The 17,785-nt window shown below is 43.2% G+C and overlaps 1 protein-coding gene across 1 annotated transcript; it reads left to right on the forward strand.

Annotated features, from left to right (window-relative positions):
* Window positions 1-2,670: 2,670 nt before the first annotated feature.
* Window positions 2,671-13,335, forward strand: USP18 (ubiquitin specific peptidase 18; the record flags this gene model as incomplete). Its single annotated transcript, XM_009708787.1, has 10 exons — window positions 2,671-2,842; window positions 3,922-4,018; window positions 5,270-5,415; window positions 7,991-8,070; window positions 8,903-9,049; window positions 9,874-9,969; window positions 11,010-11,180; window positions 12,094-12,225; window positions 12,688-12,737; window positions 13,245-13,335. Coding segments are annotated over 10 exons (1,140 nt in total), but the record flags the coding sequence as incomplete, so codon positions are not given.
* Between the last annotated feature and the right edge of the window lie 4,450 nt (window positions 13,336-17,785).

The following is a 17,785-nucleotide window of genomic DNA, read 5'->3' on the forward strand; positions in this document are numbered from 1 at the left end:
ATTCAGTCGCGTCCGAGAGAGGTGTGAAGGTGAAGCGCTCGAGTGCCTGGGGCAGCCGTTCCAGGAGTGCCTCAGGGCGGCCATCTCCTGCCCAGGGTCGCTGCCTCGCAGCCCGCCTCCTGCCCCACCACCGTTCCCCTGGCTGCCCCCTCCCCAAGGTACCTGTGAGGGGAAAGGAGGAACGGTGGAGGGGAAGGGGTGACAAGGGACAGAAGTGGTGGTCCTCCTTGGGCAGAGGGGAGCTTCGGGGGCTGTGGTACAGGGCTGTGAGGGGACCATTGGGGGTTTGTTGTGAAAGGCTGGTGTCCTGAGAGGGCAGATAGGCTGTGGAGCAGGCCAGGGTGAAAGGGAGGACACTGAGCTGGCCGAGGGAGGGCGAGTTGAGAGGGCTAGATGATTATGGGGTGGAGGGTACGAGGAGGGTATTGCTGCTACCTTTTCTTTGCCTAGCACTAGCATGGTCGCTTGGCTTGGCCAAGCTACATGCATTGAGGGAGCAATACTGAGTCCTAGCCCTGACCTTTCAAGGAAACCAAGAAGTGACACAACCCTGCTCCTCCATCGAGAGAGGAGAAATCAGGGGCAAGAGGGGAGCCTGCTCCTCAGTTCTTGTGTTCACTCAGCAGTTTTCTTTATACATTTACACAGGGATAAGAAGGTCAAGTGCAAATCTTAGGAATGCTGTATTTCTGATAGCCAAAATGAGGCAGTTCTGTGCGAGGTTGGGAAGCTGTGTTTGTGTCCCTGCTCCTGCACTGGGGTTCCCGCTAGTAACACCTGGGTGCCTGCGGGAGAGTTTCTTTGAACCAGAAACCCAGATCCTCCCATCTCTGTATCCTCCTGCACCTTCCTGCCCTTAATATCCTTCTACTTATTTCTCAAGTCACCCAAAGCCTTTTAGCCCTGAGTTTGCTCTTTCATACCACCCTTAACCCTAACTCTGGATAGAACCAAAAGCTGTTCCTTGCAAGTTTGCCTTATCCCCAGTTCGTCCGTAGCTGTTGTTTAGCTGCCTCTGCTCTGCCTATCCCCCTCCTTTCCGACTCCTTCAGCATCCTCACTGGTTGTGAGCGTTACTTACCTTCTGGCTGATACTACACAAGCTAAACCCAGTGGCTTTCTCGGTAGAAGCAAAGACGGGCTCCTGCTCCGTCTGGGCGTTCAGAAACCTGAATGCCTCGTTAAATCATTTCCAGAGTAAGAGGCAGTACGAGTTCAGGCTCTGTTTTGCCGAGGAAGAAATCGAATCCAATTTCTCTTGCCCTGTGTAGCTGTTCCAGTCACTCGGTTTGGATATAAAAAGCAATATTCTTGAATCTATCTTTGAATGTCTGATTTTATTTTTTTTTCCCCAAATAAAACTCCTCAGCAAATTTAGCAATATTTAGTGATTCTGAGTGTATGAAAGTTAGAGTTCAAAAGTAATCTCCAGAAGTAAAGAATCGAAAGTACAGTTGGGAAAAAGTATACTTAAGTTTAAAGGTGATAATTGGGGAGAAAAAAAAATCCATTTCTAGTTTCCGTGCCTGAATCTTCAGAAACTTTGATATTTAACATTATTAGGCACAGTTAACCTGTAAAATAATATGCTTTTAAAGCAAAGATTTTCTGTTTGTGAAAGGCAGAACCAGGATTTTTTGCTTATTTCCCTTTCTTGGTAGTATTTCTTCATTCTTTCAGCACGTAGCCTCAGGTTCATTTTACTTGCTGTTTAATATTTGTAAAATAATAATTTCTGAGCATTTTGTGTGTGTGTGTCGTGCCCCCGAATGCTTTCCTAAGCATATCCTTTTTTTTCTGATTCTGTCTCCCTGTTGGAGTTGAGCTTTTAAAAAGTTGCATTTTTGTGGAATTGCATTTGAACATTTGTGACATTGTTTTGCTTGTGTATTTTTACTTTAGTTTGCTGATTTTTTTTTTTAATTTTTTAAACTTTTATTTAAAGAGCCAGTAGCTGAGTCACAAGAGACTGTCAGAGTAATGGTCTGTTCAATACTCCCTTGAAAATCAAGGCATTATAATTGTTCTCTTGCTTAAACAGTTACTTTGCTTGTGATCACCTGAAGGAGCATAAAAATAAATGGATATTTAGGTGCTTAAATGCCTTTAAAAATTACAGTCCAAAGTGCCACAGTAGAGCTGTGACTAAGGCACTTAAAAACAATTCAGAGAGCCCAGTACGGAAAACAAACAAATACTAATCAACTCGAAAGGCTAGAGAAGGTGAAATTTGCCCTTTTCAATACTTAGGATACTTTGGGTGATAAAACATTACTTTTACTAAACAGAGGAGTTTTGCAACATCTGCCACTTGGACAATTTTAATCATATTATTTACCAAATCTCCTTGAACGAGGATATCTGGAGTTTCCTGGCTAGGTGGGGCTGTTTCTGTCGAACATTTACTTTTTTTTTTTAGGTACACTCATTTATTGAGCCACAAAAGGAACATAGGATGTGTAATTGGCATCAAGCTCCACATCTGTTACCTTGCCAATAGCCTGCGCACCTACAATACCCATGTTAATTCAAATATAGCAAATGCCATCATGGTAATCTTACCAATTTTATTGACATTCCAGCTTTTTCATGATGAAAATATCAAATACAAAGGCAAATTCTGTGTCTTTCTGTGTCTTTCTGCAGTCCTCCTGTCTTTGTACAATATAGTTGGTGGGACAAAGAAGTGGACGTCAAGAAAGAAGCAAAAAACTAGAGCTGGCACTACACGAGACCATGAAGGCAGAAGCAGAAGTACAAAACAATAAAGAGGAAGCCAAAAAGCCGAAGGTCAAAGACCAGAAGCTAACATCAGTCTTTGGTGTGGCAGACTTAAAAAATGGTAATAATGTTTTGTCTATTCTTCACTCTCATATTTTCTGTTTCTAATGCCTGCTGTTCCATTCTCTGTCTTTAGGCTTCATTTTTTCCTATTCTTTACCTCTTCACTGAGGAATATATAGATGATTCTCATTTTGCCCTGCCAAGTAACCATTTTGGGTTTTTTGGGAAGGGATTACATGAGGATCTTAGAGCTTTTTACCATTTTAAGTCCTCAAATTGGCCATTGCAGCCAAAAAGTTCTAGAAGCTGACCCTGTCTCTTTCCAAACACAGCGCGTACTGCTTCTGGATTTGCTAAACCATGAATTAGGCCCTAGTTATTCTGCTGCATCACTAGTTTGGCCTCTCAAAAGCTGTCATGAGTATTTCAGGTGTACATACTGTTCTATCCCAGCTATAGCCCACTCTTACCACTGATGGTATGCATTTCAGAGTTGTTCTCAGTTTCTGTTCCATGTCCTCTCTCCCTTTCATGATGACTTCAGAAGAAAAACTTCTAATTTCTAACTACAGTTACTTATACTGCTTTGGGACACAGAATGCGCCATCTTTTTATGCAGTGTGAACAGCTGTGACTTGCTTTTTCCAATTCTCTCAGGCTAGTTCCTTTCTTTGAAACTGAGACAAAGAATATCAGAGGCAGGCTGAAGGGGAAACTTGAAGCCTGTGTGGTAGACAGCGTGTGGTCCTACATGTAGCTCTTCATTTTGTTATTAGGCCTGGCTGTGTAAAAGGCTGAATAAAAATCCTCATACAGGCAGCCTTTGACTTCTGTTTCTTTATTTTATGTTTAGGTGTGTTATGAGAGGACTGGAAAACAGAGGAACTAGGAGACATCTGAGTATGATAATCCAGGCTTACTTGGATTTTTTCTGTCAGTTGCCAAACAAAAATAAATGTTATCTGCTTGAGCACCATGAGAATAGATTGAACGCTTTCTCAGGTCTGACCAAGATGCTGGGCCTGTGTACTGAATGGTTGAATAAGTGCAAGAGGAATTTGCCACTTTCAAATAACTTTCACTTTCTTTTCTCATACCTATGTCCAGGCCTCACTTCCTCTTTTTGTGTGCCTACAGGAGCTGTTGGACTGTACAATGTTGGACAGAGCTGCTGCCTGAACTCTCTGCTCCAGATGTTCTTCATGAACATACACTTCACAGGCATACTTCGAAGGTACCACCTGTTTGAACTACCTGAGATACTTCCTTTGTTGCTCTGTTGTCTCCGCTCCTTTTTTTGTATGGGATGTACATTTGAAGTCTTGGATTATCAAGGTGCTTTTAGCTCACTCAACAAAGTCTCTGCCTTGTGGTGTCTGTCATGTACAGACTAGGGCCTGCAAAGGTAGAAGTTGTGGTGTTCTGACTTGTCAGTCATCTCTGATTCATGTGCTGTTTGCACACTGGTAAGCTGCCGTCTTGAACTGAGTCTTTATGACTTGTATCTCTTTTTTCCATAACAGGGTATGATTTTATTCCAGATATACTCATAGGCCGTTTTACCTAAAGGATGTGTTGTACATAACCATATCCAGTATTAATTTTGTAACTTTAAGCATGTAAACTTAAACGTATTGTGATCCATAGCCTGATTGTCCTGGCTAGTACCTGATAAGAAGTGTTGTTGCAGATAGGCGATACCTAGTCTTATTTTGTTTTGCTTGACTGTGTTCTCTGCTTTTTTGTGAGGAGGATTTGGGCTTCTCCCTCCCTACCAACAGCACTAATAACTGGTTTGTTTTGTTTTCAGTTTACTCAGTTCACTGCAGCTTTAATCATCTAAGTGGATCATTCCTATTCAGTCCTCCTTTCTCCAAATTTCTTACACACTCGCCAGTGTGCAGAGGGGGAAGAAGACAAATTACCCGCACACAGAGATGAGAAGTGTCATAAATGGGCAAAGCTAAATAATCTAGACAGTAGGTTACCATTGTTATTTGAAGAAAGACCTAGAAAAACCTGTGGATTGGAATAAATTTGGGGAGGGTAAAGAGCTTTCCAGTTGGCATATAGTTGAAATACAAGCATTATGATATACATGCCCATGAAGTTTTAAGGGTATATTGAGAATGAAGGCATGAACAGGTGGGAAGCAAGAACAGCTCTGAAGCTGGCTGGAACAAATGTTGTGCTGGCTGGAACTAATGTTGTTTCTAGAGCCCAGAAAGCACTTCAGCTCCTGCTCGGTTTGCCCCTTATTCAGAAAATGGCCAACTTAAAATTGTGGCCTTTTCCTTTAGAACTGTGAGATGAGCTAGTGCAGGCATCTGCTTTCCCTTTTTCCTTCTTTTGCTGAAAACATGCCCTTTCTCATTCCTCTTGAGTTGCTACCTGTGTTATCCACCTATGCTCCTTCAGGTGTGATGTCTGAGATTTCTCCATTGTACCGCTTGATTACCATTCGTGTTGCTCCTTCTCTTTATAGGATCACAGTGCCACCATGTGATGTGCAGAAGAGGAGGAATGTCCCATACCAAATGCTCCTGTTGCTGGAGGAGATGCAGTGTGGCAAGCAGAAAGCTGTTTCTCCCACAGCCCTTGCATGCTGTCTTTCAGTATACAGAGTGAAATGTAAGAAGCACTGCCTCATGCCCACCTCTGGAGACCAGGGATGTTAATTACTAAGCACTAACAAGCAGTGCAAACTCTGACATCTCAGAGATTCAGAAATGTGAAGAGTTAGGTACACAATGATATAGTGCTCTTTATAGCTGCCTCTCAGTTGTGAGTGAGATGCTGTGTCTTGTGAAGCAGGGGGGGAAAGCCCCTGCTGGATATCCTTGCTGATGTCCAAAGGGTGGGAAGACTATCAGACTGCTAGAAAAATCAGTGACTGATACTGGCCGGATGGAAAGGGTTGTGCAGGGCAGAGGGAGGACAGCTTGTAGCTTGATTTATCTTGGTATACTGGCATGATAATAGTGAAACAGCTGCTATTGCTTATTAGAAGGAAGAAATCATGTGGAAAACATACTGAGTTCACCTAGATCCCCAAGGACAGAAACCATATCCTTCCTGTTCCTTGTTATAAGGGCAGAGAGAAGGATTTGCTGGCTTGACCTTCCACCTGGGCAGGGTCCCAAAGGAGAGAGAGTACTAAATGCACGGGTGACTGCTGACGATGGGATGCTGAGTGTCTGTTTATGTACACAAATAACCACAGAATATCCAAATGCCCTGATCTTTATCGTATCAAAGCCAAAACCAGACAGCACTGAAAGGGACAGATGGTAGCCAGCCCAGACCTGTATTAAAGAGGAACATGAGATAACGTGAATAGACCTGGGGGTGCTGGTTGACAGCCGGCTGAACATGAGCCAGCAGTGTGCCCAGGTAGCCAAGAAGGCCGATGACATCCTGGCTTGTATCAGCAATAGTGTGACCAGCAGGACTAGGGAAGTGGTTGTCCCCCTGTACTCGGCACTGGTGAGGCTGCACCTCGAGTGCTGTGTTCAGTTCTGAGCTACAAGAAAGATGTTGAGGTGCTGGAGCGAGTCCAGAGAAGGGCAACGAAGGTGGTGAAGGGCCTGGAGCACAAGTCTGATGGGGAGCAGCTGAGGGAGCTGGGGGTGTTTAGTCTGGAGAAGAGGAGGCTGAGGGAAGACCTGATCGCTCTCTACAACTACCTGAAAGGAGGTTGTAGTGAGGTGGGGGTTGGTCTCTTCTCCCAGGCAACCAGTGACAGGACAAGAGGGCATAGTCTGAAACTGCACCAGGGGAAGTTCAGGCTAGAAATTAGGAGGCATTTCTTCACAGAAAGAATTGGAATTAAGCATTGGAATGGGCTGCTCAGGGAGGTGGCGGAGTCACCATCCCTGGAGGTGTTTAAGAAAAGACTGGATGTGGCACTTAGTGCCATGTTCTAGTTGACATGGGCGTGTTAGGGCTAAGGTTGGACTCGATGATCCTAGAGGTCTGTTCCAACCTAGTCGATTCTGTGATTTCTGTTTGGATTATTTTTCCCCCTGAGACTGAATGGCTCTTCATTCTACCTTTTCTTTTCCAGTTACAGAGAGATGCCCAAAGAGAGTTTGTAAAGCTTGACAGTTTCCTACCTTCTTGTTCTGCTTTAAAATTCAGGTGTGGTTCATAGAAGTCCTATATCCCAGCAAGTGGTGCTTTACTTGGATTGCAAATGTGCTATTAAACATGAGGAAAGCTGTATTTCCTGAGCTTCATTTAGTCATGGATGTCTGTAATCTTACTAGAACCTAGCTGAAGTCAGTACCTGCAGACTTGTAGGGAAGTTGAAAGCACTTCCACATCAGGGTGTTGGATTATTCCACAAATTTTGTTTCACCTATGATCAATCATAGAGGTAGTCCAGAAATACCAAGATTTTGCTGAACTATGTCTAGTTTTTTGCCCAGTTCCTAAATCTTGAGTTCATCGTGGGCTGAGAACATCAGTTGTTTGCATTCAAGGGTGTGGATTTTTTTTTTTCCTGCCTAAATTCAATCTTGAAGCAATTCTCTGCTGAGCCATTCTAAGCAAGCTGTGCATTGAGCTGTATCCAACCATCTTAAGTTTCTTAATATGCCGGTTTAGTCAGAGTGGAAAGCCGAAGCATAATGTTACTACATCATCCTTGACTTCCTGTGCTGAAACTGTGTGCTTTTTTCCCAGGGTAGGGATCAAGGGGTTTATACCATTCTGTGGATGAGACATATGGATATGCCTCCCTATCATATTTATCTCAGCACTCAGGAGTGTTATAGCCTTAGCAAGGGGATGGGGGAGACAAGTCTGTGGAGTAACGAAGGTGGAAAAGAGAACAGAATCTTCCCTATATTGTTTCTAAGAAGGACTCAAATAAATGCAACCCTCCATGAGACATCTGAGCCCTGTTGTCTGGCTGGTATTGGGTATACTCCTGGCCCTGACAGGAGTGACAAGGACATGACTTTTGCACTGGGTTGTACAATGGGCGCACTCAAGCCCTCCCATCTTTTCCCATTGCCTGCTCAGGTCACATGGAGACATTGCAGCTCGTCTCCAGTCTAAGCTCTGTCCCTGGCAGGGAGTGGCACAGGAACAAGAGACTGGATCTAATGGGGGACAATAAATCTCTCTTTGCCATCTGTGGGAAATGTGTGCTTGGTGCTGTTCATAATACTGATTGAGGTTGTATTTTCTGTTTGTCCAGTGTTTGTGCAGCATGATGCTGCCCAGCTCTTTCTGACTCTCTGGAACTTGATAAAGAGGCAGATGAAAAAGCCAGAGCTGGTAAGTATGGTCAGCGAAGGGAACACCAGGTCCTTTGGCCCTTGTCATGTGTGGTTTCCTCTGCTTCTTGAAGAAGAATCCCATTCACTGATGATTGTCCTAAATGCAGTTCTAAAATTGTCCCCTATCTGGATCTTTCCTTGTATCTTTTAAATGGGAGAGGGAATCTTGATTTCATAGGCTTCAGCATTTTGAGTCACAGTTCATCCTACTTTTAGGGCATACCAGAGTCTCCGTTCTAAAGGGAGAGCTGGTTAATAACAAAAAGTTTGATCTTTTTGCAACAGTGAATTTAGTTATCTTGCATTTCTTTTTTTCCCAAATTTCACTAAGCATTTATTGGTATGTCTTGACACAACTCCTCTGTTCTTTGAAGTCAGTCATGAGCATTTCATTATAATTAGTTACTGTTAGTATGTTGTGTATCTGACAGCTCCTCCCAGGGGAGCTGTGTAAGGGGAGCTGTGTAAGGTAAGAGAAAAGTGACTCTTCCTCAACCCACTGTCATAGTTTTAGTCATACAGAAGACAGTCCCCTGTTGCAGTTCCAAACAAAACAGTAACATTCTGCATTGAAGCAGACATTTAACTGTCTGATCTTGTTATAGGCTGTGTCTTTCCTCTCTGCTAGGGGATGAGGGGAAGGAGTTGTTCCCCTTTAAATGGTGGGAAGTGCCCCTGTCCACATCTGTCAATATCAGATCTGGGTTCAAGCCTTAAAGCAGTAACATTGCATGAAGTAACACATCCACATGGGCTTTCCCACCCACAGAGGGAAATACCTCAGCTATGTTCTTCATAAACCTTGTTTTGCCCTCTTTTTACTTCTCCAGGTTGAAGAGCTGAGTGATTTGTACACTATCTGTGTACAGGAGCACTTGGCCTGTCAGAGATGTTCTTCTGAAACGATGAGGAACAGCACCATGTTAACCCTTCCACTCCCACTGTTGGATTCCCATTCTCGCATGCTGAAGACTCTGGTAAGTTCAGTGGCAGCACTGTTTCCTTAGGATGAAGATTCCTCTCTGTACACTGTGGGAGCCTTCTCCTTTCAGCGCTGGTGTCTCCAGGGACTCGCCTAGAATCTCTGGGACTTTGAGGTGATCTTTTCTCATTCACGTTTCTTCTTTGTTTTGAGGGGTTCTAAATTTCTCCAAAAAATGGTTTGATTTGGGGAACGGAAAATGAAGACCTTGAATTGCCTTTCTAAAAAGGGTGTTGACTAAATACTCTGTAAGACTCAAAGACTCATACTACACAGTGATGTGTATCTGTGAGACCTTAGATACCACAGTGAGGTGCCCTAGGTAACTTGTAATCCTTGGCCAGAAGCACTACATTTGCCCAGTGCAGTGTTCTTTTATCATTAAATCAGTACTGCTGTTCCATATCCAGATAAAGCAGTGATGGTGGCTATGTAGGTGCTGCCACAAATAGACAGTGGATTTTTCAGGTGACAGTGGACCATTAGACCTTATTTATTCTCTGATCACTTTATACTGTTTCAGCCTAAAGGAACCTCTTTCAAAACCTCTAAGGCTTTGAAGTAGGTATAAAAGACACTTAGGCATCAATATCTATTTTGTGGAAAATGTGGTACTCTATTTTTTTCAACTAATGTAATGACAGCAGCAGCTAGGAAAAATGGGGTACCTTTTTTTTAGGCTGCTAAGTACTCTTTTGTCCTTTGAATAAAATACGCCTTCTGTAGCTTTGCTGTTTGCTTGTACCCTGTGAAACAAAGTAGAAATAGAAATCCAGCCTGAAGGAATGCATTTGAAAGAAATCTCCTTTGTCATCTTAGGAGGACTGTCTGCAATGCTTTTTCGACCCAGAAGAGCTGACCGATCACAACATGTGTTTCTGTGAACAGTGTGGAAGGAAAACACCTTTTCTGCAGGTAACCAGAGAATTATTTCCCCATCTGACTTTTGCACTCAGAACTGCTTTTGGGACTGGGAAGGTAGGAGAAAGGACCCAACCATATCAGTTTAAGAGATCAACAACTCAAAGGTTTGTCAGTACAGCAATGTCAGCTAGGTATAAACCGCATGCATCTTTCCTGGTAGGATGTTCCCTACTGTAGATGTAGCTCTCGCAACAAAAGAATGCTTTCATGAGTTTTAGTGTAAGTTACCGAGGGATGTAGCATTTCTGTACCAGCAGAAAAGCTTCTGTTGGTTTACGTTGTGTTTCCACTGTGGGGCTTTACACTGCTGCATAGCTCCAGGGGTAAACAAAAATATGTTACTGGAGCTGTGCATACACATAAAAGTAGGATGCTGTAGTGTGATTTCCTTTCTTCCCTGCTCTCCACTGGGCTCCCCATTTTTTACAGTATTGGTCTCTGCCGGACGATGAATTAGCTGTTTCATGAAGAGGCAAGTGCATTGAAGAGAGAGGTGTGTGAGGGACACTGCCTCAGCCTCAGGCTTGGAGGGGACTTTCCACAACCTTTTCACCATTGAGCCACCTCTGAGGCCACAGTGCATCCATATGTCTTGGTGGCAGCCATGGCGGCAGCAGTAATATCAACAAAGGCAGAGCTGGAAGGAATGAGCTGTCAGCTTGGCATCCTCCACAGAGCTCTAGTGGCCACGTGTCACAAGGAAGTTGGCTTGCCTCTCCTCACCTACCTAGTGCTACCAACCTAGGGTTAAGAAAGCAGATGAGAAATGAAGCAGCCCTTGAGATGCCCAAGGCTGGGTGCTGATCATGCTGAAGTTGAAGAACTTGGTTATCACAGCTCCGTTAAGTGTATGTGTCTCGTGCAGATGAGCTACAAAGGTTTGGTGTCTGCTATCTGGTGGAATTGGCAATTGTTCATTGTAGCACTGACTGTTCTCCATGCTACATTCACTGGGTGGTAATGGCTGTTTCCAGCCCACCTTCCCAGGGTTTGTTCCTTAGTTTTCAATTGCATTATTTATTGTTTTACAGAGCATGAAGCTAGTCCATCTGCCACAGACTCTGACCATACACCTCAAGCGCTTCCGCTTTGAAAAATCAGCCTACATTCACAAGCTTAGTCACTATCTGCCATTCCCACAAGACCTTGATTTCAATGCAATCTTGACAGAAAATCAGTGCCAAGCACATGACGATGAAAAGGTGAGATACTCTAATGCCCTGTTTAAACAGGACAGATTTTCCTCTCCCCTAATCTCAAGTCTCATAAAAACTTAAGAGATCACATCAGTACTTGCTTCAGTTCAAAGCACCTGTCTTAAAAATGAATGTCTTGGGCTTTACCTGTGCCTGGTGGTGTCTCACATCACATGGTTTTAACTGGTTCAGGCATTACTCAATTTACTGTGCTCAGATTAAATCACCAAGGGCACCATAACTGGAGCTTTCTGCCATAAGGAAAAAAAACAGGCTTAAAAAACCTGACAACCAATCTCTTTTTTTCTGAGGGTGTTTAGCATAACTTTTTTTGTCCATTTCTAAATATACTAGAGAAAAGATGAAAACACAGTTCACTTGGATGACCAAATCCAGACATTGTAAACAGTGTCTTAGAGGCAACTTCTGTCCTGTGATTCAGCCTCCAGGGCAAGATGGCCTCATTGAGCAGCAGACCTACTGCTTTGCAGAGGTCACTAGCCCAAGACAGGGCAACTCCATTCCTGGCAGTTTCCCATGCAGTGGTGTTTGCCCCAGAGTTGAGGTTAGATGGGGGACGACAGCTTTGCCAAGCAGCTGAGGGTGAGCTGCCACACTGTGGATCTGTTCCCCTTACTGAGAAATCACAAGGGGAAGTGTGGCAACAGCAAAACGCCATTGGCGCAGTGTTGGCTGCAGTGTAATCCGTTTGCTGCCCCTTTGCTGTCCTACTGCTTTTTTCGCATTCCTGTGATCTCCAGGGAGAAAATCTGAGGGAAGGCAGGATACTCAAGGCTGACCAAATCTTTCTCCTTTTTCCTTACAAAACACACATTCTTGCTGTCCTGGCTACTGCTTCTCTTCAACCGGTGGTAAATGAGAATTGCTGCACTGAATGTTACTCTGTGGCTCTTCACAGGCTGCCTGGCAGTATGAACTTTTTGCTGTTGTTGCTCATTCAGGATCAACTAGTTGTGGACACTACTGTGCCTATATTCGAAGTCTCACAGAATGTAAATGGTACTGCTTCAACGATTCTGAGGTTTGCCAGGTGAGGAGACAAATCCACATTTCTTTTGTAGCTTCCTGGACAGTCCTCCAGATCTCATTCAGTCTGACTGACTGCTAATTAAAGAGAACTAGGAAAGAAAGCTGAAGCTGCAGAGCTTTGTGCATCTTATGCCTCTGCTACAGCATACTCTGAGCTGAGCGCAAAGCGGCTCTAGCATCTGTACCAAACAAGGCCTCAGGTTCTGGTTTGCAATTTGCAGAGGCAGCCATTTGCTGTATACTCTACTTTAGGTACTCTAGATCTGTTTAATGTATGTGCTCAGAAGAGGCAAAGGAACTGTTTTGCCTCAAAGAGCAAAAGCAATAAACATATTTATTAAGAGGTGTTTAATTCCTGGAAGTACCACTTACACTGCTCTATTGAGAATTGCTGTGCTGGTATCACAATGTGTCCATCTCTTAAGAGTTTTTACCAGCCTCCCCTTGTGTTTTTCTTCTCTAGGTATCATGGGATGATGTTAAATGCACCTATGGACATTCCAACCTCCACTGGTAAGCAAACACATCTCTGTTTTTCCCTAATGCTGCTGTGGGGTTTGGAATGAGGGTAGCAAAGAGGGGGAAGGCAAATGGTTTGAACTGCATATTGCCTGGAATGTACTGGGGGTGCCGGAGAGCAGAAGAGGCATCCTTGTGTTCTGGTCACTCTGATGTGACTGTGTATGACTATACCGGCAGCCTGCAGGATTACTGTGTAGTCACAAACGGGGATGCAGGAGTGGTCTTCTTACTTATGATTGCCACTTGCACCCTAGCTAGATACGTCAGTCAGGATTCCTCCATGTTTTTTGTTTTGATGCATCATAAGGAAAATGAGCCGTGGAGGGAGATAATCCCTCCTGTAAGCTATAGCACTGCCAGGGAATCAGCTTTATATGCTGCCTCAGGAACACTGGAGAGGGCCAGTTCAGTTGACCTAAACCTCAAAAAGCTGGGAGGTTACTTGCAACCTAGATCTTCAAACATACATCTTGTTTTGTTTTTTCTTTGCTTCCACAGGGGAGAAACAGCCTATCTCTTGATTTACATGAAAAAACATCCTCAGTAGCCTTACCCAGGAGTATCAGAATGTCTTGGGAAGCTGTGCATTGCCCATGGAGCTCAGCACCTCCGTGCCAGTGTGGATGTGTACAATCGTTCCACAAGAAAGACATTCTGCACTCAGCGACCTCTGCCTTCACATTTATTTATGAAAATAGTGCAGTAGTGCAGGAGAGACTCAGTGAGAGAAAGGATCTAAGAACTGTTGCACCTAGAAACTTTTTCTTTCATATATTTCTGATATTTATGTGATTCTATATATTAATTTAATCTTAAAAGATAGTAAAGTTAGTCCCTGTCTCTGCTGACCTACCAGTTTCTTTAATGCTGATACTTGGATTCTAGTGCAGGGGAAGAGTTTGGCCTGAAAGCCTGTGTGATGTTCTAGGGAGGCACATGGTATGGCTGGGGGGCTGTGATAGCCATGCCTAGCCAGGAAGACTGTAAGAGCTTGAGACTTACTCCGCCCTTGTAGCGCCATGTTAGATGTTGGCAAGCTGGGCAGGGGACCCCAAAAGTCTTGACAAACAGCTGGAACAAGGACCAGAACCCTTATGACACATGCGCCAGTGATGTTTAGTCCTTAAAACCTTCCTGAAAACAAATCACTGCAGGGCTTGAGATGTATTTGAAAGCTGGTGTCAGCATAAAAATGTGTTTTAAGATCAGGAGCTATTGTAGTAGTTCTGATCTACAAGATGGTTTTGTATATATTTATGCAGATGATTGTTGGCTTAGGATGCTTATCAGGCATTTATATGCATTTTCTTTCCTGTATAGAGGAAAATATTCAGAGCAACAGAGATTCTGAAGCTAGCTAGTGATTTTGCACAATACAGTCGATACAATGTGATAAGAGGGGAAGTGAGACACCTTGTGTGCTTGAACTTTTGGGATTTTCCTTTAGTACTCTCTAGCTGGTTGCCAGCTGGAATTGTCTTGCTCAGTCCCTTCCTTGTCTGCCCGTGAAGTGGAAATGTCCCTCAAGCAGAAAGTGTTCTAGAGAAAACAATTTTATTAAGTGAGTGAGTAATTTTTAAATGTCCTGTTGACTCCTGTCACTCTGTGCTGTTGGTTCAGCCTGTGCTCCCATGGCAAGGCCATGCAGCTGGAAGGAAAATGTAGAGAGAGCTAGGAAGGAAGGTTGATAAGGTGACAATCAATCAGAAGAGTGTTCCAAAAGCTCTTGCAAGACTCAGCTGTGAGGAAAGTTAAAAACTGGTTGTGATGCTTTTACAGCGCTTATTGTGGAAAGTCTTGACATACCACAGTCTGTGAAAGGATTGGTGATTCCAGTAGTTTGAGGTCTAAAAGTACCTTCTAGCCTAACATATTCTTTGACTGTATCTTTACAAGGGTGCTATTCTTGTGTGACTGAGTGCATTTTAAAATTATTAGTTTAGTTTTAATAGCAGCTATATATAACCCAATTTTTTTTTATAATGATGATGAAGTTCCTAAATCATGTCTGTTTTCTTGGTATGTGGAAGGTGAATTGAGAAAATCTTGGCGCATAGCTGTGAAATTACATTTTTATGAACTAGTGGGTACTTATTTCACTGTACTAGCAAGGTCCATTATTCTGTTCAACTGTCTTGTATTTGTACTATTCATTCTCCATTAAAAAAAAATCCCAGTGTATTGTTTGTCACCAGGATGAGGAATTTTCAGCCTATTCGCCTTCAGGAATGTGTTACACAACACCTTGCAGTGGGTGAGTAAGAAAACCAAGTTCCTGTCTGCTTTATCCAGCACTTTGCATATGTGAAGTAGCTGAAAGACAGTGCACTTCCAGAAATTGAGAAGTTAATGGGTTAAGAGACTGACAAGACATTTCTCACTTGATATAACTTGAAATTAAAAAACAAGCTATGCTTATGAAAGATGCTTCAAATGTGTTGTAACCTTCCAGGTATATCACCCATCAAGGAAGCAATTGCTGAGATATGTTAAGAATCTTTTTGTCACTATCTCGGTGATAGCAGTCAGTGTTTTTTGAATAAAATAGTATGGGATAAATTCCTCAGAAAATAAGTCTCGTGGATTATTCTTGTTCTGTTTTTCCTAAACACTGTAAATGCAGGTGTTGTAACACTAAATACAGGCCACAGGCACAGATGTTGTATGCTCCGGTTAAGTATTCAGGCTAGAGCTACTGCTAATGTTTAAGCTCCAACGAGGAAGTGAGGCTAAACCTTCCCTGGGCACTTTGCCCTTGTGCTGGAGGCACAACAGGTTGATTGTCAGGTTTGCTGTCAGGTAAAAGCTTATGTTGCTTCCGGATCCAGGTGGGCCATGAGAGGAGCAGGACGGTGTGCAAACTGCATTGCATATAGATTTAAAAACTCTGCCCAACTTGAACTGCTTTTGCAAAAAGTCACCTTGGCTGTCTCTGTGTCCACAGCAAAGTTCAGTCATGCGCTGGATAAACTGCCCAAGGACGACGCTTAGCTAAGCGTGTGGGATTCAGTGCTAGCGTATGGATACACAGTTATCACATGGAGAGCAGGTACAAGGTGGTGACCACCTTGCCCAGGGGCTGGTGACAGAAAAGCACCACCTGCATTTCTGCCAGAAAAAAAACTTCTGCTGTAGGGCCACCACCGCAAAGGAGTTGGGATTATTTGTCCTGTGTTTGAGCCACTATGCGAATGAAGCCTCGCATGGGTAGCAAGGGCATTGAAAAGCCAGGTAAAGCCAAGAGTACGTGTGTGGAGAGATTGTTGTAGGTCCTGGTACTCTTCCTTTCCATTTTTTCTTTGGTTTGGGATTACCATGTCTTAAGGGAAGGGGCAGTAGCAAAATACACATTCTCTGCTTTGTCTCTGACAGACACCTCCTCAGAGTCAGTTATTCCCCACCTTCAAGAAACACACAGAAAAATAGAAAAAAGTAAATATATATAAGAAATGTTTACATCACACACGTGTAATCTCTGAAACTTCAGTATGTTGTAAATTCCAAAACTTTACATGAAAGTAAAAGAGAAATAATTTTTTGATACTTTACTTCCAGTATCGCTTTAATTTACAACAGTCACTTATCAACTAGTTATCATTGGTATTTACACAAAAATGATGCACATGAGATCTATGTTTAAAAAAGACCTTCAAAAAGGACCTATCCTAATATGAATTAAAAAAGGTGAGTTGATTAAAACTGTAGTTACTCTGAACTACCATGAATTGTGTAAATCATATTAGGACTTAGCATTACTAGTAATTTTAATAATAATGGCTTTACTGCTAATTTTGTGGATCACAATAATCTGCTGTATCTGACAGATTCCAATAGCGAATCCTGTGATAATATTCCTGCGGGGGAACAGTATTAGTTTTAAGTCGTCAAAGGTACCTTCTCCCAACAGGTTTAACCTTTGCTAAGCAGCTTCTCTCACTGGCAGTCGCTACTTTTTCTGCTCCCTGGGGACAGCTTCAGTTTTTGCCCTCCTGGAAGCCATGAACAGTGGTCCTTCACTGGCCCCCAGCGTTTCCTACAGCGCTGCCTTTTGGGCAGCTTTGTCTTACTGGGATCCTGCCCTTTAAGCCAAGTTTCTGGTCCCACACTGACGGAGGCCATACTTCTCCCAGGGACATTTTGGCAATGTCAAACCAGGATCGGCTTTGCTGGTAACATTCAGGCTTGGGGTTGGGCTTGGGCTTGAAGTTGTGAGAGGAGAGCAGCACTTTCCTAACAAATGCAAACAGAAATCTCAAACAACCTTTAGAAGGTACTTTATGAAGCAGTTAGTTTTTAGAAGAGAGATATTTAGCTCTGACTCTGTGCTGTTTCCCACATGGCAGGCTTATATTTTACTAGCTTCTGCATAAAAATGAGAGGTTTTTCATTTTCCAGAATAGGCTGCTATTCCTATTGAGCCTTGTAAAACTGTTTTTTCAGTTTATGCAGAAGAAGTTTTTTGGTTGTGAACTGTAAAAAAAAATCTAGTGTAGGACAGCATGCAAACAGAAAAGATCATACAGTAACAGTGACACAGTGTCAAGGCACCCAAAGCTGTTTGGCTTCCCACAAGTGGGTAAGCATAGGGAGTGACACATTGGCTGCTCCAGGAAACACAGGTACCATAGTCTGCCATTAATGATCATCAGTCTTGCAGATTAAGTAGCTTAGATTTTGAAGAGTCATGCAGAGCTAACATGATGGCTCTTGAAAAGACAAAGCTTTATTTATTTCTTAGCTCCTCTCTCAAGTAGGGGGACCCCTTCCTTACAAGGACTGTGTTTTCCCTGTGGTTCTTAACAAATCAAACTGTGGAAATGCCAAAATGCTTCCAAAAGTTTGTCCTTAACAGTGAAATAGAGATATAATCCACTGTCTACCTGATTATTTTAAATATATGTGCTGCCTTTGGTCCGGATAGAGTTAATTTTCTTCATCCTAGCTATTATGGAGCTACGTTTTTGGATTTGTGCTGGAAACGTTGTTGATCCTTCAGCAATGTTGTCACTTCAGCCACTGAGGCGAAGGGCTCTGGAGCG

The sequence above is a fragment of the Cariama cristata genome, unplaced genomic scaffold (genome assembly GCF_000690535.1).
Source record: "Cariama cristata isolate BGI_N322 unplaced genomic scaffold, ASM69053v1 scaffold45900, whole genome shotgun sequence".
Lineage (NCBI taxonomy): Eukaryota > Metazoa > Chordata > Aves > Cariamiformes > Cariamidae > Cariama > Cariama cristata.